This window comes from Microcaecilia unicolor, chromosome 2 (assembly GCF_901765095.1).
Source record: "Microcaecilia unicolor chromosome 2, aMicUni1.1, whole genome shotgun sequence".
Classification (NCBI taxonomy): Eukaryota; Metazoa; Chordata; class Amphibia; order Gymnophiona; family Siphonopidae; genus Microcaecilia; species Microcaecilia unicolor.
Genome location: NC_044032.1, coordinates 573,518,112 through 573,542,021, shown reverse-complemented (window position 1 = coordinate 573,542,021; position 23,910 = coordinate 573,518,112). Strand labels below are relative to the sequence as shown.

Genomic DNA, 23,910 nt, shown 5'->3' with positions numbered 1-23,910 from the left:
GGTTGTGCCCTCTCCCCATTACTTCTTTGCACTAGCCATGGAGCCGCTAGCAATTTTGATCCGAGCAGACTCTACAGTACAAGGTATTAGAATAGGGAGGCATGAAACCAAGCTACTGCTTTATGCAGATGATGTACTGTTGACACTGTCGCAGCCTGAGAAATCATTGCAAGCCGTGATGCAGATACTTCAGGGATATGGCCAGGTAGCTGGTCTCAAAATTAATATGCAAAAGTCTGAGATCATGCCTATACAATGCTCGAATGAGCTACAGGAGCAGTTACAAGCAGTTACAAGCCTCCTTCCATTTTCTCTGGTCCCCTAGGTATATTAGATATCTGGGGGTTAATTTGACGCCAGACACTGGGGACCTATTTCGGGAAAACTTTCTACCCAAATTGTGGGTTTTGCAAGAATTGGACAGATGGGGAGGGCTGCATATGTCATGGATGGGTAGAATAGCAGCGGTTAAGATGACACTACTCCCCAAGCTTTTGTATCTTTTTATGGCGGTGACAGTTCATATACCATTTTTTCACACTCTTCATAAGAAAATGTTTGCCTTTATCTGGCGTAAAAGACCACCCCGAGTGGCTCGTAGTGTCCTCTTTCAACTGCGGAAAGATGGGGGTATGGGGGTTCCTAATTTTAGCCTATATTATAAAGCTGCCCTATTTCAGATGCTGTCCACGGTACAGAGAGGCCCGACTAAGTTATGGACCTATGCTGCGCAATGGGGCTTAAAAGGGGTACCATTATGGGCTGTGGCATGGCTCCCCTTGCCGCTCCTGCGAAGCCTTATCTCTGGAATACGAGGTCCGATGGGGATGATCCTGGGGGAATGGGTTAGATGTAGAGCGGCTTGGTTCCCTGGACGTAAATATCATGTGATGACCCCTATCATCTATGCAACCGACTTTACTCCAGGTCGGGCAGGTGGGGTATATGGACAGTGGTCAGCAGCTTCGCTGCGCTTGCTGGGCCAAATATGGGAAGATGGGAAGTGCCATTCGTTTCACACACTCCAGGAGGAATTTGGATTAGGGGACAAAGACCACTTCTTTTATATGCAGATTAGAGACTTTATACAGAGAAAAGCGAGAGAGGACTTATCCCTTGCAGACACAGAGCTTGAGTTAGCCATGAGATCAGGGGAAGGTAAAGGGGGGATATCTCGTATTTACAGAGCTCTGTTACATAAGACCCAACCACTGGACAAATGCCTTAAGAAATGGGAGACTTTACTGGGTACCACATATGACCCACTGGTTTGGAAAAGAATATTTAAACGTTTATTGGCATTTTCAGTAGCTACTCCTTTACTGGAAAATGGATATAAAATGTTGTATCAATGGTATATGACCCCTAGCCGACTTGTCCGCATTTTAAAAAATGGATCGGCAGCTTGCTGGCGTAAGTGCGGGGTAGAGGGTACATTTTGGCATATCTGGTGGGAGTGTCCAATGATACAGCAGTTCTGGCAGGACTTACAGTCCAGATTGCAGAGTGGGATGGGGCTTGTGATAAAGTTTGATTCTGGCTTTTGTCTGCTGAACATAGTTGTAAGAGAGAACAAAGACTCCTGCTCTGCACTTTTACGCTATATTGTTACAGCAGCCAGGACTTTAATTGCAAAATATTGGAAACAACAAATGCTACCCACTGTGGACCAAGTACTTACCAAGGTGGACTATTGTTGTTTGATGGATAAATTAACTGCCCTGCGACGAGGAGGAATGGTGAGATTTCTTAAAACCTGGTCTACTTATGTAGAATGGCGGGGGCTTACAGGCTGATGTATGTATTTGGTGACTTCTATGGCAAAACAAAGTGTATTTTCTTGGCTGTGTTATCCTGAGGGGGGTGGGAGGGGGGAGATCTGTGGGTTTTGTACTGCACAAAGACTAGAGTATATTGTTAGCATGAGTTAATGTTTGTACTGAAAAACTGTTAATTAATAAAAAAAGATTAAAAAAAATAAATAAATTTCATCTGCCATTTGGACGCCCAGTCTTCCTGTAATATTTGACAGGCCGCACGTGTATCATCTGCAAATTTGATCACCTCACTCGTCCCAATTTCCATATCATTTATAAATATGTTAAATAGTACCGGTCCCAGTACAGATCCCTGCAGCACTCCACTCTCCTCCGTTGAGAGAAATGACCATTTAACCCCACCCTCTGTTTTCTGTCCAATAACCGATTCTTGATCCACACCAGAACCTTGCCTCCTATCCCATGGCACTCTAATTTTCTCAGGAGTTTTTCATGAGAAACTTTATCAAAAGCTTTCTGAAAATCTATACACTACATCAACCAGCTCACCTTTATCCAAAGAAATTAAGCAAATTGGTTGAGGCAAGACTTCTCTCGGCTGAGCCCATGTTGACTCTGTCCCATTAAACCACGTTTGTCTACGTGTTCTATAATTTTATTCTTTATAATAGTTTCCACTATTTTGCCCAGCACCGACATCAGGCTTACCGGTCTATAATTTTCCGGGTCACACCTAGAACCCTTTTTAAAAATCGTCGTCACATTGGCCACCCTCCAATCTTCAGGTGCTACGGACGATTTTAACAACAGGTTACATATTACTAACAGCAGATCAGCAATTTCATGCTTGATTTCTTTGAGTACCCTTGGATGTTTGACATCCGGTCAAGGTGATTTACTACTGTTTAATTTGTCAATTTTGCTCAGTACATCTTACAGGTTCACCGAGATTTCTTTCAGTTCCTCCGCATCATCACCCTTGAAAACCGATTCTGGTACAGGCAGATCTCTTACATCCTTCTCCATAAAGACAGAAGCAAAGTATCCATTCAGTTTCTCCGCTATGGCCTTGTCCTCCCTGAGCACTCCTTTTGCTCCTTCGTGATCTAACAGTCCCAATAAGTCTATTCAAGCAGACTTATTGCGCAAATATTCCCAGAACCTAGGAGAATAGGAGTTGTCAAAGAAAGCTTTTGCCATGATCCAAATCTGTTGGAGGAACTTCAGCAATGTATCTCATGGCATCACGTCACAATGACAAGGTTCTCCATTTCTGTTGACAGAAGGAAAGTAGTGCAGTAGGCTTGGATGTCCTCCTGCAGCAGTGGTCAGAGGTGGGAGCATTGTATATGCTTCCCCCATGGCCAGTGCTGTTCCAGGTTTTACAGAAAGTGACTTCTCATCCAGGTTTAACAATCTTTGTGGCACTGGATTAGCTCAGGCATCAGTGGTATGCTGGTCTGGCTTGGTTTTTAATGCAGAATGCCTGAAGTTTCATCAAGAAAAGGGTCTCCTGGTATAAGACCTAATGATGATGGTTTCAGGTTTTCAGGATTCAGTTTATTTTTGATATACCACAAATCATATGAAATATCTTCTAAGTGGTTAACCAAGTATTTAAAAGGGAAATAAAATATAATTAAATAAAAACAAGGCAAACAGGAAAGACAAACTGAAACAAAACAAAAACACATACAATAGGAATACATAGAAGGGATAAGAATTAAACTAAATTACAGAGCCATAAATAAACACATAAGGGGAAAGTGGGTGTAGGTAAAACATAGAGGTGTGCTGCAACAAGTGAGTATAGAAATATGGAAAGAATAAAGCAGCTTATAGGGAATACTTTTTAAAGAAGTAAGTCTTAAAAGCAATTTTACATTTCTGGTAGGATAATTCTGCCATAAGGGTGCTCTCGCTTTTGTGTTACAATCTGCCCATTGAGAGGGTGTGTTTGAACTGTAAGGGTTACAAAGACGTGATAATTACAACTCTGTTGCAAGCAAGAAAGTTACTTCACTGTCCTGTACTAGAATCTGGAGATTTTTTGAGGCTTGATGTAAAGAGAGATTTTGTTCCTTTTTGTACCTTACCCTACAGAGAGCCCTTTTTTTCTGAAGCAGAAGTTTCTATTTTCCCTCCTTATTTTCCTAAGGTTGTGTTGGTCTTTCATTTTAATCAGGCATTGACCTTGCTTGCCTTCCAGCGGGAGGTTTAAGGAGATGAATGCAGTATTCACCTCTTGGATGTTTATATAGCATGGAGGTGACAAATAAGTTTTGCAAATCTGATCACTTTGTTTGATTTGGTAGCGCTAAAACGGGCGAAGCAACTACTTTGTGTTGGTTGAAAGAGGCTGTCATTTTATCTTTGTTTTCAGTGGACGAGGGCCTCCTAAAGGTCTGTGAGTCCATTCATCCAGAGGTGTCATGACATTTTGGGCAGAGTCGTGATCAATTCATCCATCTGAAATTTGCAGAGCTGCCACCTGCTCTTCTCTATACACCTTTTCCAAACACTATAGATTGGCAATTTATACCATAGAAGATGTTGATTTGGCATCAGTTTTATAACAGCAGGGTCTCTGTATCCCACCCAGTTTGAGGATTGCTTTCCTGCAGTACATGTATTCTGGACTAGTCTGGCGGACAAAGGAAGGAAGGTCTTACCTGCTATTTTTCTTTTAAGATTAACTAGACTGGTCCAGAGACCCAACCTGATACTTAATTCCTGCCGTTTCACTTTGTTTACCTCTTTGCTTTTGTAAAGTTATGGTAAGTCATAATTTCTTACTTGGGAATCTCTTGAGTGAAAATAGTTCCAGTTTATTACTTTGGATTCCCTCCTTCTATTAAATTCGTTTGGGAAGGGTTTCTGGTTCATGTTTGCTTTGTTACAGAGATACTGGTGAGCTGATGCTGCACAGAGCCTCTGATAGGGCAGAGCTTACAACTCATATGTCTGTTTCCATCTACTGGCTGAGGTGCATAATCCATGCATTATGGACCGGTCTGGTTGGACTCAGGGAAAGAAAATTATCAGGTATGACCAAACTTTTCCATTTGGGATACTCACCATACTGAACATAAGTGCATGGGCATTTGCTCATCAAAATATTGAATATCCTTTATAATAAAGGACTCTTGACAGCTGTTGGGTAAAGTAACTTTCTGCATCAAGCAAGAGCTCAAACTTTAATAGTGTGATAGGGCAACAGGGAAAGCCAATGAAATGCAAAGTACATTGGAATAAATGTAACCAGAAGAAAGAGACAATGTAACACCAGTTTCCCAGGGGTGATCTGGGAAATTACAGACTGATAAGCCTGATGTCAGTGCTGGGTAAAATAATAGAAACTAATATAATGAATAAAATTATAGAACACATAGACATGGTTTAATGGTACAGTCAACGTGGATTCAGCCAAGAAAAATCTTGCTTCATTTCTTTGAAGATGTGAATAAACATGGATAAAGGTGAGCCAGTTGATGTGGTGTATCTAGATTTTCAGAAAGCTTTTGACAAAGTTCCTCATGAGAGATTCTTGAAAAAATTAAAAAGCCATGAGATAGGAAGCAATATTCTGTGGTGGAGTAGAACTGATTAATAGATAGAAATCAGAGGGTAGGGTTAAATGGCCATGTCTCTTAATAGCGAAAGGTGAATAATAGAATGCCCCAGGTATCTACTGGTACTGGTGCTGTTTAACATTTATAAATGATCTGGAAATGGGAACAATAAGTGAGGTGATTAAATTTGCAGATAACACAACTATTCATGTTAAATCACATGCAGATTGTAAGAAATTACAGGAGGCCCTTAGGAAATTGGAAGACAGCATCCAAATGTCACATGTAATTTAATGTGGACAAATGCAAAGTTATGCACATTGGGAAGAATAATCAAAATCATAGTTACTTGAAGCTAGAATCCACATATAGGAGTCACTACCCAAGAAAAAGATCTAGGTGACATCATGGACAATATATTGAAATCTGCTCAGTGCGCGGCAGCAGCCAAACAAACAAACAGAATGCTAGGAATTATTAAGAAAGGTATAGAAAATAAGTAAAAAGGGCTCATTTTCAAAGCACTGAGACTTACTAAGTTCCATAGGTTACTATGGAGCTCATTTTCAAAAGAGAAGGATGTCCATCTTTTGACACAAATCGGAAGATGGACGTCCTTCTCCCAGAGACGTCTAAATCTGTATAATCGAAACCCAATTTTGAACATCTCCAACTGCAGTCCTTCGCATGGATGTCCAAATTTTCAAGGGGGCGAGTCGGAGGTGTAGCGAAGGCGGGACTTGGGCATGCCTAACACTTGGACGTCTTTGACCCATAATTGAAAAAAGCAAGGACGTCCCTGACGAACACTTGGACATTTTCACCCGGACATGTTTTTTTTTACGAATAAGGCACAAAAAGGTGCCTGAAATGACCAGATGACCACCAGACAGAATCGGGGATGACCTCCTGTTACACAGTGGTCACTAACCCGCTCCCACTCTCAAAAAACATCTTTAAAAATATTTCGTGCCAGCCTCAGATGTTGTACTCAGGTCCATGACAGCGCATGAAGGTCCCAGGAGCAGTTTTAGTGGGTACTGCAGTGCACTTCAGACAGGCGGACCCAGGCCCATACCCCCCCCCCCCCCCATCTGTTACATTTGTGGAGGAAACAGCAAGCTCTCCAAAACCCACCACAAACCCACTGTACCCACATCTAGGTGCCCCCCTTCACCCGTAAGGGCTATGGTAGTGGTGTACAGTTGTGGGTTTTGGGGGCTCAGCACACAAAGTAAGGGAGCTATGTTCCTGGGAGCATTTTATGAAGTCCACTGCAGTGCCCCCTAGGGTTCCCATTTGGTGTCCTGGCATAACAAAGGGGACCAGTGCACTACAAATGCTGGCTCCTCCCACGTCCAAATGGCTTGCATTTGGATGTTTTTGACATGGACGTCTTTGGTTTTGAAAATCGCTGAAAGTCAGAAACGTCCATGTCTAGGGACATCCAAATTTAAGGATTTGGACGTCTCTGATGGTATTTTTGAAACGAAATTTGGACGTCCATCTTTTTTTGAAAATACGTTTTTCCCCCACCCCTGGATTTCAACATTTTGCAAGGACGTCCAAATCACTACTTGGACGTTTCTTTCGAAAATGCCCTCCATTTATCTTTGTGCTTTGAAAATACGCCTCAAAGAATATTATAATGCCACTGCATTGCTCTGTAGTGCAACCTCACCTTGAGTATTGTGTGCAATTCTGGTCGCCTTATTGCAAAGATATAGCAGAATTAGAAAAGGTTCAAAGAAGAGTGACCACAATGAATAAGGGGATGGTACTCCTCTCATATGAGGAAGATGTTAGGATTCTTTTGCTTGGAAAAGAGACTTCTGAGGGGGGAAAAGGTTAGAGGTCTACAAAATCCTGAGTGGAGTAGAAAGGGTAAATGTGAATCAATTGTTTACTTATTCAAAAAGTACAAAGACTAGGGGACCCTCCATGAAGTTACATTGTAATACTTTAAAAATGAATAGGAAAAAAGGTGACTAAAGTCATGAGAGAAAAAAATTTAGATTTAATGAATATTGTTAGAGCAAACAGTTTGCAATACAATAGTTCAAACAGCATCTTTTTATCTGAAAAAATAAGAAATGTTGCAGAAGTTCAAACATAGTACATTTTACAGACTATATATTGACCCATGACATGAAAAATCAGCCAGCATCTTTTTATCTGAAAAAAAAATAAGAAAAGTTACAGAAGTTCAAACATAGTACATTTTAAAGACTACATATTGCCCATGACATGAAAAATCAGACAGTCTCAACATTTTGGATCCACTGCGTTAGTCACCTTTTCCCGAAGATGGTCACAGATATTTTTTCAGTCAATGAATAAGTTAAGTTCTGGAACTGATTGTGAGAAGAGATGGTAACAGCAATTAGCACATCTGGGTTTTAAAAAGGTTTAGTTCCTGTAGGAAACGTCTGGTATGTGTTTCCCCCATGAAATTGCTGATCTGCTGCAAGTGATCTGTAACCTGTCGTTAAAGCCATTTGTAGTACCTGAGGACTGGAGGGTGGCCAGTGTGATGCCTATTTTTCAAAAAGGGTTCTGGGGTGATCTGAGGATTTAACGACTGGTAAGCCAGATTTCAGTGCCGGGAAAAATAGTGGAAACTATTATAAAGAATAAAATTACAGAACACGTAGACACCATGGTTTAATGAGATAGAGTCAGCATGAATTCAGCCACGGGAGGTTTTACCTCACCAATTTGCTTCATTTCTTTGAAGGTATGAATAAACATGTGGATAAAGGTGAACCGGTTGATGTAGTCTGTCTAGATTTTCGGAAAGCTTTTGATAAATTTTCTCATTAGAGACTGCTGAGAAAATTAAAGAGTCATGTCATAGGAAGCAATGTTCTGTTATGGATTAAGAATTGGTTATTGGACAGAAAACAGAGGGTAGGATTAAATGGCCATTTTTCTCAATGGAAGAGGGTGAACAGTGGAGTGCCACCGGGAAGTGTATTGGGATTGATGCTATTTAACATACTTATAAATGATCTGGAATTTGGAACTACGAGTGAGATGATTAAATTTGCGGATGACATGAAACTATTCAAAGTTGTCAAAACGCATGTGGATTGTGAAGAATTGCAGGAAGACCTTAGGAAACTGAATGAGTGGGCATCCAAATGGCAGATAAAATGTAATGTAGGCAAATTCAAAGTGATACACATTGGGAGGAATAATCTGAATCATGGTTATCTAATGCTAGGATCCACTTTAGGAATCAGCACTCAAGAAAAAGACCTAGGTGTCATTGTAGGCAATATGCTGAAATCTTCCCCCCAGTGTGTGGCGGTGGCCAAAAAAGCAAAGGATGCTAGGAATTATTAGGAGAGGGATGCAAAATAAGAGCAAAAATATTATAATTCTTCTGTATTGCTCCATGGTGCGACCTCACCTTGAGTATTGTGTTCAGTTCTGGTCACCTTATCTCAAAAAAGATATAGCAGAATTAGAAAAGGTTCAAAGAAGAGCAACCATAATGATTGAGGGGATGGAACTGCTCCCTTAAGAAGAAAAGTTAAACAGGTTAGGGCTCTTGAGCTTGGAAAAGAGACAGCTGATGGGATATGATTGAGGTCTACAGAATCATAAGTAGAGAGGAACAGATGGAGGTGAAACGTTTTTTTCTGTCATTCAAAAAGTATAAAGACCAGGGGACACACAATGAAATTGCATGGAAATACTTTTAAAACAAATAGGAGGAAATAACTTTTCACTCAAAGAAAGCTCTGGAATTTGTTGCCAGAGGATGTGGTAATGGTGGTTAATATATCTGAGTTTAAAAAAGGTTTGGACAAGTTCCTGCAGGAAAAGTACATAGCCTGCTTATTAAGATGGACATGTGGGAAGCCACTGCTTGCCCTGGGATTGGTAGCATGGAATGGTGCTACTGATTGTGTTTCTTGTGACCTGGATTGGCCATTGCTGGAAGCAGGATACTGGGCTTGATGGACCATTGGTCTGATCAAGTATGGCTGTTCATATTTTCGTAAATCCATAAGCTACTATTAGGTTAGAGAGTGGAAAAGCCCCTATTTATCACTGGGATGGGTAGCATGGAATCTTGCTACCCTTTGGGATTCTGACAGGTACTTGTGGCCTAGCTTGGCCACTGTTGGGGAGCAGGATACTGGGCTGTTCTTATGTTCGACAGAAATCATTTGGGAGACTTCATCTGTAATATTGAGTACCATTATGGAGGCTGCCGCTTTCAAAAGCATAGGGCAGAGTATATACAGCCACAGAGGAGGGCTGCCAAAAATGGGGCAGAGTCTACATCGTAGGTCCAAAGAGGTAGCAGTTGGTTGGGAGAGGGATGCAATTTTCAAAGGTATTCCTGACAGGAGGCACTGCTTAAGAGGAGTGGCACAGTGCTTGAAACTAAGCCACTCTGGCAAAGTGTGTGTAAGGCATAAGTTAAACCTTTTTTTTTTTTTTGTCTTATAAGAACCCAGCAGTTTTTGGGGCCTCTAATTCAATCAAAACTAAGGCTGGGATTCTAAGTCCATGAGCTTTCATTTAAAACTGCATAGGGATTTTTATATTTTGCATATTCTCCCCTACTGTTCTCATTGGAACATTACTGGATTCTGTCCTGGGGATCCCTCTGCCAGTCAGGTTTTAATATCTACAATGAATATGCATATGAGAGATTTGCATGCATCTCCTCCACTGCATGCATATCCATTGTGGATATCCTGAATACTTGTCTGGCTAGGGGTTCCCCATGACAGGTTTGGGGACCACTGCATTAGAGCAATGACCAGAGCCATACAGCAGGGCTATGTCCAGAACCCCACAATCATAGGCCTTGAATCTGACTGCTAGATGTAAGCCTTGGACCATGGTCACAATTCCCCAAGCAGCTGTAAATGGTGCTACTATAGGTTTTGCAATCCCAGCCAGGCCAGAGACCTAAGTGGGGGATCAAATTGATCACTTGAATAGCAATGTGAACCCTGCCACCTGGCTGTCCATGGGGAGTTAGTTTTAACTCTTCATATGTACTTCTCAGTGGGGATTTTGGACCTGCAACTCTGCAATTCATATTAGGGATGTGCATTTTCATTTCAGTGAATTTCCTTTTGTTTTAGGGAGTGCAAAACAAAATAGCATGTATTATTTAATATCATTATGTGCTAAAACAAGTGCACACTAAAGTTAAATGAAAAGTAAATGAAACAAACATTTTTTCCCTGCATTCTCCTAGTACATATGCATCCATAGGGAATGGATTTTCAAAGGGAAATTTTGTGAGAAGTTTCTCTTTGAAATTTAGTTTACATGCCCAGGGCTACCATAATTTAAACACTTCTGAGCTTTGTGTATAATTTTTACTGTTTTCTAATATTTCCTATATTTTCATTTTTAGGTTCCATTAATATCTTTAGGTTGTTTACCTGAATCAAAGATAGTTGCTGAGAGTTTCAGTTCTAAATAATTATTATACCCCGATATGACTCCCTTTCCTGATTTAACTGGACATTACGCTATTGTGTTATAACAGAATAGATTCATTATCCTGACTCTGTGTGCAACCATAAGAATATCATATATATATGTTCACAATTTTTTAAAAAATGACTTTTTACTTTATTTTTAGTGTTTAAATGGGTTAGAAAAACACTGATTGCTCTGGTGCAAGTTACTTTTGGAAGAACCATCAATAAGTAAGTAGCATTTTATTATAATAATTTTAGGGTGAGCAAAAACTGCAGATATGTTTAAAAACTGAATGAAGCTGTTTGCTTAAATTAGAATGTGGTTAATATTCCATTCCTAATCCATTAACTGTGGTATTGGCTGACTTACAGCAAATATTTATGAACACACTGAATCCATTTTAAACCCATTGTGATACCCATTGGGAAATTTGACAAGACAATAGTACATAAGTACATAAGTAGTGCCATACTGGGAAAGACCAAAGGTCCATCTAGCCCAGCATCCTGTCACCGACAGTGGCCAATCCAGGTCAAGGGCACCTGGCACGCTCCCCAAACGTAAAAACATTCCAGACAAGTTATACCTAAAAATGCGGAATTTTTCCAAGTCCATTTAATAGCGGTCTATGGACTTGTCCTTTAGGAATCTATCTAACCCCTTTTTAAACTCCGTCAAGCTAACCGCCCGTACCACGTTCTCCGGCAACGAATTCCAGAGTCTAATTACACGTTGGGTGAAGAAAAATTTTCTCCGATTCGTTTTAAATTTACCACACTGTAGCTTCAACTCATGCCCTCTAGTCCTAGTATTTTTGGATAGCGTGAACAGTCGCTTCACATCCACCCGATCCATTCCACTCATTATTTTATACACTTCTATCATATCTCCCCTCAGCCGTCTCTTCTCCAAGCTGAAAAGCCCTAGCCTTCTCAGCCTCTCTTCATAGGAAAGTCGTCCCATCCCCACTATCATTTTCGTCGCCCTTCGCTGTACCTTTTCCAATTCTACTATATCTTTTTTGAGATACGGAGACCAGTACTGAACACAATACTCCAGGTGCGGTCGCACCATGGAGCGATACAACGGCATTATAACATCCGCACACCTGGACTCCATACCCTTCCTAATAACACCCAACATTCTATTCGCTTTCCTAGCCGCAGCAGCACACTGAGCAGAAGGTTTCAGCGTATCATCGACGACGACACCCCGATCCCTTTCTTGATCCGTAACTCCTAACGCGGAACCTTGCAAGATGTAGCTATAATTCGGGTTCCTCTTACCCACATGCATCACTTTGCACTTGTCAACATTGAACTTCATCTGCCACTTGCACGCCCATTCTCCCAGTCTCGCAAGGTCCTCCTGTAATCGTTCACATTCCTCCTGCGACTTGACGACCCTGAATAATTTTGTGTCACCATGAATGTTGGTACCCGGTACTCAAAGAGCTATCCAAAAGGCAGCCTAGCTGCCTGCCTGAAATTCCTATTTGAAAGAAAAGCTGTAGTGACAGACTTTTATTTATAGACACTGCAGGCCACAGTTGAGTACAGGAATGATACCATAATATTCCAAGTGCTTTATTGCCAGCTTAGAAACTTTGCAAACAGCTGCACAGTTGCCAAACCATTGGCCATTTCATCCTTCATTTTATCTGTTCCAACTGGCATGTTTACTTTGTTGCAGAGTTTAGTGTAATACACACTTTGAGCATGTTCCTTTCTACCAGTTGTGCAGTGTGATTTATACAGTAAAGGCATTGAATGTGACCTGGCTTAACACTAATAATCATTTTGGTATCTCACTGGTCACATTTCCTTCAGTTTTTCAATCCTGTTCAACTAATTACTCTCCTAGTTCATTATTTCTGCATCTACTCCCACTCCCCTTCCAAAACTAGTGCTAAGTGATTCTAAGTAAATACAGATAGGTCATATCTTGAACTCCTTTTGATCCACTGTTCTGACTGCCTTGTCAAAGAGTTTAGTCAGGTTTGGTACAATCTTTCCCATTTTACACAAGTGGAGTGGAGGAGTAGTCTAATGGTTAGTGCAGCGGGCTTTGATCCTGGCAACATGGGTTCAATTCCAACTTCAGCTCCCTGTGACCTTGGGCAAGTCACTTAACCCTCCATTGCTCCAGGTATGAAAAACTTAGATTGTGAGCCCCCTAGGGACAGAGAAAAGTACCTGTATATAATGTGTACAGCACTGCATACATCTAGTAGTGCCATAGAAATGACTAGTAGTAATAGTAGTTGACTAACATCCTAGATATTATACTGTTCTTTCATTCAGCAGCATTTCTACTAATTTTGTAGACTGGAGGAATGCCTTAAAGGTTAGTGCAGTGGGTTTTGATCCTGGCAACCTGGGTTCGATTCCCACTACAGCTCTTTGGGCAAGTCACTTAACCCTCCATGGCCCCCAGTACAAAAACAGATTGTGAGCCCTCTAGGGTCAGAGAGAGTACCACCATATAATGTGTACAGCGCTGCGTATGTCTAGTAGCACTATAGAAAAGAGGAGTAGTAGTAGTAATAGTTTTGTCCTCAACAGATAGTCTGCCTTTTCTTTTTTTTTCTGTTCCCAGCCTATGGGGCAATAATATATTCTGAATATATGTAAACCCACTATCCACCCTTACGAGACTGGGAGACTGGGCATCTAAATGGCAGATGAAGTTGAATGTGAGCAGCTGCAAAGTGATTCATGTGGGAAAGAGGAACCTGAATTATAGCTACGTAATGCGAAGTTCCACCTTAGGAGTCACCGACCGGGAGAGGGATCTAGGTGTCATTGTTGATGATATGTTGAAACCCTCTGCTCAGTGTGCAGCAGCGGCTAAGAAAGCAAATAGAATGTTAGATATTATTAGGAATGAAATGGAAAACAAAAATGAGGACATTATAATTCAACGAGCACACCTCGAATGTTGTGTTCAGTTCTGGTCACCGCATCTCAAAAAGATATGGCGCAATTAGAAAAGGTACAGAGAAGGGCTACAAAAGTGATAAAGGGGATGGGACGACTTCCCTATGAGGAAAGGCTTAAGCGGCTAAGGCTCTTTAGCTTGGAGAAAAGATGGCTGAGGGGAGATACAATAGAAGTCTGTAAAATGATGAGTGGAATGGGTAGACGTAAATCTCCTGATTACTCTTTCCAAAAATACTAGGACTAGGGGGCACGCAGTGAAGCTACAAAGTAGTACATTTAAAACGTAGTACATTTCTTCACTCAATGTGTAATAAAACTCTGGAATTCATTGCCAGAGAATGTAGTAAAAGCAGTTAGCCTAACGGGGTTTAAAAAAGGTTTGGATGGCTTCTTAAAGGAAAAGTCCATAGACCGTTATTAAAGTGGACTTGGGGAAAATCCACTGCTTATTTGTAGAATAAGCAACATAAAATGTATTGTACTGTGTTTGGATCTTGCCAGGTACTTGTGACCTGGATTGGAAACAGGATGCTGGGTTTCATGGACCTTCGGTCTGTCTCAATATGGCAATACTTATGTATACCATTATATACAGGTGTTTATTTTGTACCTAAGGGAGTAGAGGGTTAAGTGTCTTGTCCAAGGCCACAAAGAGCTGCAGTGCGAATCAAACCCAGTTCCCCTGGTTCTCAGGCTGCTGCACTAACCATTAGGCCAGTGGTTCCCAAACCTGGTCCTGGAGGCACCCCAGCCAGTCAAGTTTTCATGATATCCACAATGAGTATTCATGTGAGAGATTTTCATGCACTGGCTCCAGGACCAGGTTTGGAAACCACTGCATTAAGCTGCTATTCCACTCCATGCCTGTGTAAATCTATCATAAATAAATAATATATTAATAAATAATAATAAATATATATTCTTTGAAGCAAAAAAAAAAATTATGTGGCCAGATGGGATACATCCCTGAGAGTACTGAAGGAACGAAGGGAACATCTGTTGTCTCCATTGTTTGTCCTTTTCAATGCTTCTCTAGAGTCAGGGGTGTTCCCATCGGACTTGAGAAGGGTGAATGTGGCCCTCTCCACAAAAGCATAAGTAAGGAGAAGGTTGGAAACTACATGCCAGTTAGTCTTTGGTAAGTAAATTAATGGAAACTCTCTTCTAAAACAGAGAATCTTGAAGTTTCTAGAATCCAGTAGACTGCAGGAACTGAAGCAGCATTGTTTTACTAAAGGCAGGTCTCATCAGACAAATCCAATTACTTTCTTAGACTGGGCGACCAGAGAATTGGATCGAGGGAGAGCACTAGATATGGGTTCTTGATTTTAGCAAAGCCTTTGACACAGTTCTGCATACATAACTTACAAATAAACTGAGTGCTCTTGGTATATGTCTTACTACTACTGGTTAACATTTCTAAAGCGCTACCAGGGTTGCGCAGCGCTGTACAATTAACAAAGAAGGACAGTCCGTGCTCAAAGGAACTTACAATCTAAAGGACAAAAAGTGCAGTCAAGATTGAGGCAGTCTAGATTTCCTGGATAGAGGTACAGTGGTTAGGTGCCGAAAGCGACATTGAAGAGGTGGGCTTTGAGCAAGGATTTGAAGATGGGTAGGGAGGGGGCTTGGCGTATGGGCTCAGGGAGTTTATTCCAAGCATAGGGTGAGGCGAGGCAGAAAGGGCGGAGTCTGGAGTTGGTGGTGGTGGAGAAGGGTACTGAGAGGAGGGATTTGTCCTGTGAGCGGAGGTTACGGGTAGGAGCGTAAGGGGAGATGAGGGTAGAGAGGTATTGAGGGGCTGCAGATTGAGTGCATTTGTAGGTTAGTAGGAGAAGCTTGAACTGTATGCGGTACCTGATCGGAAGCCAGTGAAGTGACTTGAGGAGAGGGGTGATATGAGCATATCGGTCTAGGCGGAAGATAAGACGCGCAGCAGAGTACTGAACAGATTGAAAGGGGGATAGATGGTTAAGTGGGAGGCCAGTGAGGAGTAGGTTGCAGTAGTCAAGGCGAGAGGTAATGAAAGAGTGGATGAGAGTTCGGGTGGTGTGCTCAGAGAGGAAAGGGCGAATTTTGCTGATGTTATAGAGCAAGAAGCGACAGATCTTGGCTGTCTGCTGGATATGAGCAGAGAAGGAGAGGGAGGAGTTGAAGATGACTCCGAGGTTGCAGGCAGATGAGACAGGGAGGATGAGGGTGTTATCGACTGAAATAGAGAGCGGAGGGAGAGGAGAAGTGGGTTTGGGTGGAAAGACAGTGAGCTCAGTCTTGGCCATGTTCAGTTTCAGGTGGCGGTTGGACATCCAGGCAGCAGTGTCGGATAAGCAGGCCGATACTTTGGCATGGGTTTCCGCAGTGATGTCTAGTGTGGAGAGATAAAGCTGGTTGTCGTCAGCATAATGATGATATTGGAAACCATGAGATGAGATCAGCGAGCCCAGGGAAGAGGTGTAGATTGAAAAAAGAAGGGGTCCAAGGACAGATCCCTGAGGAACTCCAACAGAGAGCGGGATGGGGGTGGAGGAAGATCCATGAGAATGTACTCTGAAGGTACGGTGGGAGAAATAAGAGGAGAACCAGGAGAGGACAGAGCCCTGGAACCCAAATGATAGTGTAGCAAGAAGTAAATTATGATTGACAGTGTCAAAAGCGGCAGATAGGTCGAGGAGGATGAGGATGGAGTAGTGACCTTTGGATTTGGCAAGGAACAGGTCATTACAGACTTTAGTGAGTGCCGTTTCTGTTGCGTGTAGAGGGCGAAAACCGGATTGAAGCGAATCGAGGATGGCATGAGAGGAGAGAAAATCAAGGCAGCGGCTGTGAACGGCGCGTTCAAGTATCTTGGAGAGGGAAGGGTAGGAGGGAGATGGGGCGGTAGTTGGAAGGGCAGGTAGGGTCTAGTGATGGTTTTTTGAGAAGTGGTATGACTACAGCATGCTTGAAGGAGTCAGGGACAGTTGCAGTGGAGAGAGGTTGAGGATATGACAGATGGGGGGGTGACAGTAGGAGAGATGGTGTTTAGTAAGTTAGTGGGGATGGGATCAGAGGAACAGGTGGTGCATTTTGAGGAGGAAAGAAGGTGGGCGGTTTCCTCCTCGGTGATATCAGGAAAAGAGGGAATGGGTTAAAGGGTGAAGAGGAAGAGGTGGCTTGGTAGTGAATTTGAGGTTGACCTTCTGCACCTTGTCACGGAAGTAGTCAGCCAGTGATTGAGGAGAGAGTGAGGGGGGGTGGGAGCGGAGGGCACGTTGAGGAGGGAGTTAAGGGTGGCGAAGAAACGACGAGGGTTGGAGCTGAGAGAATTAGTCAATTGGGTGTAATAGTCCTGTTTGGCAAGGAATAGGGAGGACTGGAAGGAGGATAGCCTGAATTTGTAATGAATGAAGTCGCTATGGGTGCGAGATTTCCTCCAGAGGCATTCAGCAGATCGGGCGCAGGAGCGAAGGTATCGGATGCAAAGGGTCAGCCAGGGCTGGGGATTAGTACGCCTTGTGGGACGGGAGATGGATGGTGCAAGGGTGTCCAGAGTAGAGGAGAGAGTGACATTGTAAGTAGAGACAGCCTTGTCAACAGACTCAGAGGACATGATGGATGGGAGGAGATTAGAGATACTAGAGGATAAGGTGGGAGGGTCAACAGCCTGGAGATTCCTGAAAGTAGTGGTTAGTGTTTGGCGGGACTGAGGGGGAGGGTGATGAAGTGTGAAGGTGATCAGGTGATGATCTGAGAGAGGAAGAGCAGAGGCGCAGAAATTGGAGGGTGAGCAGGTTGAAGAGAGGACGAGGTCAAGACAATGACCAGTTTGGTGAGTAGGGATGATGGAGCTCAGCTGGAGGTTGAAGGAGGATGTCAGAGTGAGGAACTGAGAAGCGTAAGAGTCGGATGGGTCGTCAACGTGTATGTTAAGTCTCCAAGAATGAGGGACGGAGATGAGGGTTCAAGAAAAACAGAGAGCCAGGCATCGAAGTCAGTGAGGAAGGAAGAGGGGGACTTAAAGTAACTGACTGAGTTAGGAACTGGTTAAGTGGAAGGTGGCAAAGAGTAGTGATAAAAGGTGCTCATTCTAAGGAAAGGGACATTATAACTGGTGTGCTATGAGGATTGGTTCTAGATCTAGTTCTTCTTAACATTTTTGTAAACAATATTGCTGAAGGGCTGTCTGGTAAGTTCTGCCTCTCTGTAGATTGTATCTAAATCTGCAATTGGGTGGACACCCCTGATGGTAAGGATAGCGTGAGGAGGCACCTAGGAAAGCTTGAAGAATGGTCCAGAATTTGGCAGCTAAGATTCAGTGATAAAAAAAACAAATTGCGGGGTAATAATGCATTTGGGCTATGAAAACCCAAAAGAATGTAGAGGGAGTGAAGTACTTCTTTGCATAAAAAGAGGAGTGGTACTTGGAGAGTGATGTTATGTGATGGTCTCAAGTTGGCCAAACAGGTAGAAAAGCAACACCAAAAGCCAGAAGGATGCTTGGGTGTGTAGAGAGAAGAATGACCAGCAGGAAAAAGAAGACTGGTAATACCTTTGTATAAGTCTCTGGTGAGACTTTTTTTTTTTAAGAGTAGTGTATATAATTCTAGAGACTGCACCTCCAAAAAGATAGGATGGTGTCAGTCCAGAAGGTAGCTACTGAAATGGTCAGTGATCTTCATCATAAATCATGAGGGACAAGTCCACCCAGTTTGAGTTCAGGCCCACCCAGCAGCACTGCACCCTTGACAGCACCGGCATGGGGGGAGCAGGCTGGGATCCCGTGGTCCTGCATCTCTCTCCCTTCCCTTCCTTCCCTTATCACTCTGACTTCAATGGGTCCCCGGTAGCGATTCCCAATCACTGCCTGCCGCTAACCCAGAAGCCTCCCCTCTGCCACGTCTTGACCAGGCAAACAGGAAGTTGTGACAAAGGGGGCGAGACGCAGCAGAGGGAAAGCTTCTGGGTTAGTGGCAGGCAGTGTGTGAGAATCACTGCCGGGGACCCGTTGAAGCGAGAGGGAAAGTTATTGCCTGGTGGGTGTGGTGGGAGAGGGAAGAAGAGATGCTGCATTGGGGGGGGGGGGGTGAGAGAGGGGCAGAATTGTTGGATGAGAGGGAGGAAGGGAAAGGTGCAGCAAAGGGACAAGAAAGGGAAAAATCATGCTGAAGGGGATGGGGGTGGAGAGATGCTGCAAGGGGTGAGAGGGTGAATTGTTGGACATAGAGTGGAGGGAGAAAGGGGAGAGAGGCAAGAGGGAGAATTGTTGAACATGGGGTGGAGGGGAGGAAGGTATCGATGCAGCAAAGTGGTGGACGGAGAAATCTTGCATATGGGGGTTGAAGGGAAGGGAGAGATGCTGCATGGGGAGGGGGTAAGAGGGAGAAATGTTGGACATAGGAGGGGAGGGAGAGATCCTGCATGGGGGAGAGAGGGAGAAATGTTGGACGTGATAGTAAAGGGGAAGAAGGGAGAGATGCTACATTGGGGGAGGGGGGAAGAGAGATGTTGGACCAGGGGCACAAGGGAAGGAGAGAGATAGATGGTGAGAAAGGGAAAAATCTTGCAGACGGGGTGGTGATGGAGAGATGCTGCAAGGGGGAGAGAAGAATGAGAGAGGGAGAATTGTTGGATATGGGGAGAAGGGGGAGAGGGAGAATTGTTGGACATGGGGTGGAGGGGAGGAATGGATTGATGCAGCAAATGGGTGGAGAGGGACAGAGAAATCTTGCATATGGGGGTGGAGGGGAGGGATAGTTGCCGTATGGAAAGGGGAGAGGGGCAAGAGAGGGAGAAATGTTGGACATAGGAGTGGGGGGGAGGGAGAGATGATAGTAGAGGGGAGGAAGGGAGAGAGTGCTGCACATGGGGGGGAGAAGGGAGATGTTGGAGCAGGGGCACAAAAGGGAGGGAGAGAAATATGAGGATATATGAGAGGGAGAATTGTTGAATATGGGATGGAGGGGAGGAAGTGATCAATGTAGCAAAGGGGTAGAGAAGGATTGAGAAATCTTGCATATGGGGTTGGAGGGGAGGGAGATATGCTGCATGGAAAACGGAGAGGGGCAAGAGAGGGAGAAATGTTGGATATAGGAGGGGAGGTAGAGATGCTGCATGGGAGAAGATGTAGAAATGTTGCACATGATAGTAGAGGGGAGGAAGGGAGAGATGCATGGGGGGAAAGAAAGATATTGGACAAGGGGCATAAGAGAGGGGAGAGAGAGAGGTGGTGGATATATGAGAGAGAGGGAGAGATATTGGACATGGGGGTGGAAGAGAGGAAGGAAGAGATACACAGGAGGTGGAGAGAGGAGAAAGAGGGAGATGTTGGATCCAGGAGCAGAAGGGAGTGATGGAGAGATTCCAAGAAAATGAGAGTGGGGGAAGAGAGAGAGAGGGAGAAATGCTGGACCTTGGAGAAGAGGGCAGGAGGGAAGAGAAAAGGGACAGAGAGATGTTGGGCTACGAGTATCGCATTCTCGAGGCCCTTGGTATGCTGTCAGGTCCTCGGGGCCGCACTGGGAATCGTGAGCCCTTGGGCCCCTGCCGAGGAGCGGCAGAGGCAGGCAAGACCATCTTGGAATCGGACATACGGAAGAACAGGACTGGAACTCGGGATCGGAAGTAGGCAACTGGAACCGGCAGGACAGGATCCGCTTCACCTGCGCTTGGCCACCATTCTGCTAGAGTTGAGCTCTAGCGTGCAGGTGGCCGGCAGGACTTGAAGGACAGGGCCGGAACTGGAGACCCAGAGGACCCCCCCTGGGTCTAGGAAACATGAGGGAAACTAGACTAGGAACTAAACTCAGACAGGGAGCTGCTGCACCGCCACTAGCAAGAACCAGAAGGCAGACCAAGGAGACAAGATATAGGAACAAAGACTAGGGCAACATGCCAGCAAGGCAGACTGGGGATCAGGGAATACCCAGCGGGTAAACCCACTAGCTAGGAAGCAGCAGGAAACAGGGACCACGCCCTGGCAATAAACACTAGCTAGACAGAGAGACAGGATTCAGGATATACACACAGGAAATACAAGCAGGGTAAGCACACAGACTAGGCAAAGCAGGATTCAGGATATACACTCAGGAAATACAAGCAGGGTTCAAGATAGGCAACAGAGCGAACAGAGTAACCAGGAAGAACAGGTCAAGGGTCTTGGGCTGGCAGCAGAGCAAACAGAGAAAACCAGGAATATCAAGCCAAGGGTCTGAAGCCACAGCCGCTCCACACACCTAGTGGGAACTCACAAAGGCTGAGGCTTCACATGCAGACAGAGAACAAACACGGACAGAGGCTTCACCCCCAAACACAGAGTAAGCCAGGAACAGAGGCTTCACCCCAAACACAGAGTAAGCCAGGAACAGAGGCTTCACCCCAAACACAGAGTAAGCCAGGAACAGAGGCTTCACCCCAAACACAGAGTAAGCCAGGAACAGAGGCAACACCCCAAACACAGAGTAAGTAAGCCAGGAACAGAGACAGGGAAGCCCCCCACGGAAAGACAACAGACACAGAAAGAAGCTGGGCTGGAACCCAGAGAGAGGCTAAGCAGTAGTGCAGCAGACACCTACTAACCTGACCTGGCCTAAGAGCATAACACTTTATGCAAAGGCACTGACTGCAAGCCCAGCACTTCCTTATGAAGGCTCTCACTGATGAGTCACCACCAGCAGGACAGAAGCAGGAAGTTCCTTGCCTCCAAAGAGAGGCTTGACACACAGAGAAAGAGAGCCCACAGGAAGGACAAGCAGGAGCCATCTTGGATACTGGCATAGAGGAGGCGGCAGCCATCTTGGAAGAGGCATAGCCCACACAGGTGAGGTCCAGTAAGGCAATCAGCACACAGAGCCAGAGAGAAACTAAGAGAGACAGACACAGAGGCAAGCAGAAGCCAGCACAGCCACTGACTCCCAGAAACAGGGTAAGTATGAGGGTGGTCACGGCCACAGACGTGACAACGAGAGTGGGGAGGGAAGAAAGAAAGAGGGAAGGGTGGAGGGAGGAAGACGCTAGGAATGGTGGAACTATATGAGAGAGGCCAGGAGGGGGGGAAGGAGGAGGGTGGCAAGGAAATTAATGAGAGGATAGTGATTACAGGGGTAGAAACATGGTAATGAGGAGTAGATAGTAACATAGTAACGTGGTAGATGACGGCAGGCCATCTAGTCTGCCCAACAAGATAAACTCATTGTATGTGATACTTTATATTTGTACCTGTCCTTGATTTTTCCTTGTCATTTTCAGGGCACAGACCATAGAAGTCTGCCTAGCTGTGGCGTACCAAGGGCGGGGTGGTGGGGGCGGTCCGCCCCGGGTGCACACTGCTGGAGGGTGCAGAGAGCAGCCGCGCATCTGTTGGCTCCGCTGGTTCCCTGCTCCCTCTGCCCTGTAACAGGTTACTTCCTGTTCCGGGACAGAGGGAGCCAGTGGAGCCGACAGCCGCTAAGAATGCACCCGGGGGGGGGGGGGGGGGGGGTTGTGCTGCACCCTGGGGGGACGGATGCTGCTGCACCCGGGGGGGGGGGGGGTGCAGCGGCGATCCACCCCGGGTGGCAGCCGACCTAGGATCGCCACTGCTGCCCAGCACTGGCTTTTCTTCCCAATGACCAATGTTGCCACCCAATCTCTGCTAAGCTTCTGTGGATCCATTCCTTCTAAACTGGATTCTTTTGTGTAGATTAAAGATGAAAGGGAATGGAGGGCTGGGGAAGGAGTGAGATGGAGAATGGGAGAGAATAAGGAAATTTGATAGTTTAATAGTAAAAAAGAAGGAGAAGAGCAAGAGAGAGTGAAATTTGAGTTGACAGAGGCAGAAAACAAAAAAAGAGAGGAAAAAGCTAAACTGGAATGATCAATATATCGGAGGCAGGTGTAGTGAGGGAATAGACATGGGAGAAAAGAGACAGCAATCTTTTGAAAGAGAGTTAGCAGACCACAGGCAGGAAAGAGAAACTGGATGTCCAAACCACAAAGGTAGAAGAAAACATTTTATGTTGAATATTTTAAATGTTAACATTGGGAAACGTGCATAGCAAATGTCTTTGTATTGTGTTCAGTAAAGAAAAGGATATGCATTTCTGTTTTTGTTTCTCCAGTGTTGCAGTACATGCTAAGTTTAACTTCTTGGGGTTCACAGTTCAATTTTGGTCTAAATATTTTTATTTCTAATTTGTTATCCCTTGTTCTGTATTTGGTGATGGTCTGTCAGTGTGATAGTATTGGCAGGTGGGGAAATTGGAGGGGAGGCAGGGAGGAGAGGGGATCAGGTAGGAGAGCCTTCCTTTATAATCTGACCTGGGGTCTTAGTATGTCTAACACCAGCCCTGGCCCTTGCTGTATAGCTGATGAGATCCCCAAGCATCCCCAGCTGAAGACCTCACCAGAACTCCCTTCTACCAAGCTCTGCAATCAGTGACAGCATCCTTGAGCCACCGACAGTTAAGCATGCGTGGGGTGCCGGCATCATTGGTTTAGGGATGTTGCTGCCTTCCAAGCTTGGTATAAGGGAATTCTGGCCACCTTCAGAGAAGGTCTTCAGCTGACAGAGCTTGAGGATCCTCATCAGCTAATGTATTTATATTTTGAGGTGGGGGTAGGGCAGAGCAGAGATTTGTGCCCATCCAAAATTGTCTGTCTGGCTATGCAACTGCCCAGGCTTTAAGATCTCAGTTTGTATACTTGGGAAGAAAGGTGGGAGAAAGGAGATACAGACATTTAAGTACCTCTGTGGCATAAATGCCCAAGGCAAGTCCCTTTCAATTGAAAGAAAACTCTGGAATGAAGGGGAAAGACTCAGGAGTAACCCAAGGAAATACTTTTTCATGAAAAGGGTGGCAAATTTGTGGATCTCCTCATAATACAGGTGGTCAATTTGTGGACCTCCTCACAATACAGGTGGTAAAGATGAACTATATCTGAATTCAAGAAAGCTTGGGACAAGTATATAGGATCTCTGAAGAAGAGGTAGGGATAGTAGTATGGATAGGCAATCTAGGACATATTGTCTTTATCTGCCTTCATTTTTTCTGTTTCTATAAATAAATGTCTGAAGAAGTCAACAGAAGTCTGAAGTGTATATATATATATAGTTTTTTTAATCTATGAAATAGTAATGTGCTTATTCCAAGTGCTATCTGTCAGGGTTAGTATGCATGTGTACCCTGCTAGCATGAGTAT

At 44.3% G+C, this 23,910-nt stretch overlaps 1 protein-coding gene across 1 annotated transcript in view; it reads left to right on the top strand.

Annotated features, from left to right (window-relative positions):
- Positions 1-23,910, top strand: part of SNX25 (sorting nexin 25) — a 266,994-nt gene that overhangs the window by 216,929 nt on the left and 26,155 nt on the right. The window contains 1 exon segment of the mRNA XM_030191496.1: positions 10,974-11,040. Coding sequence (XP_030047356.1) covers positions 10,974-11,040 — 67 coding nt within the window.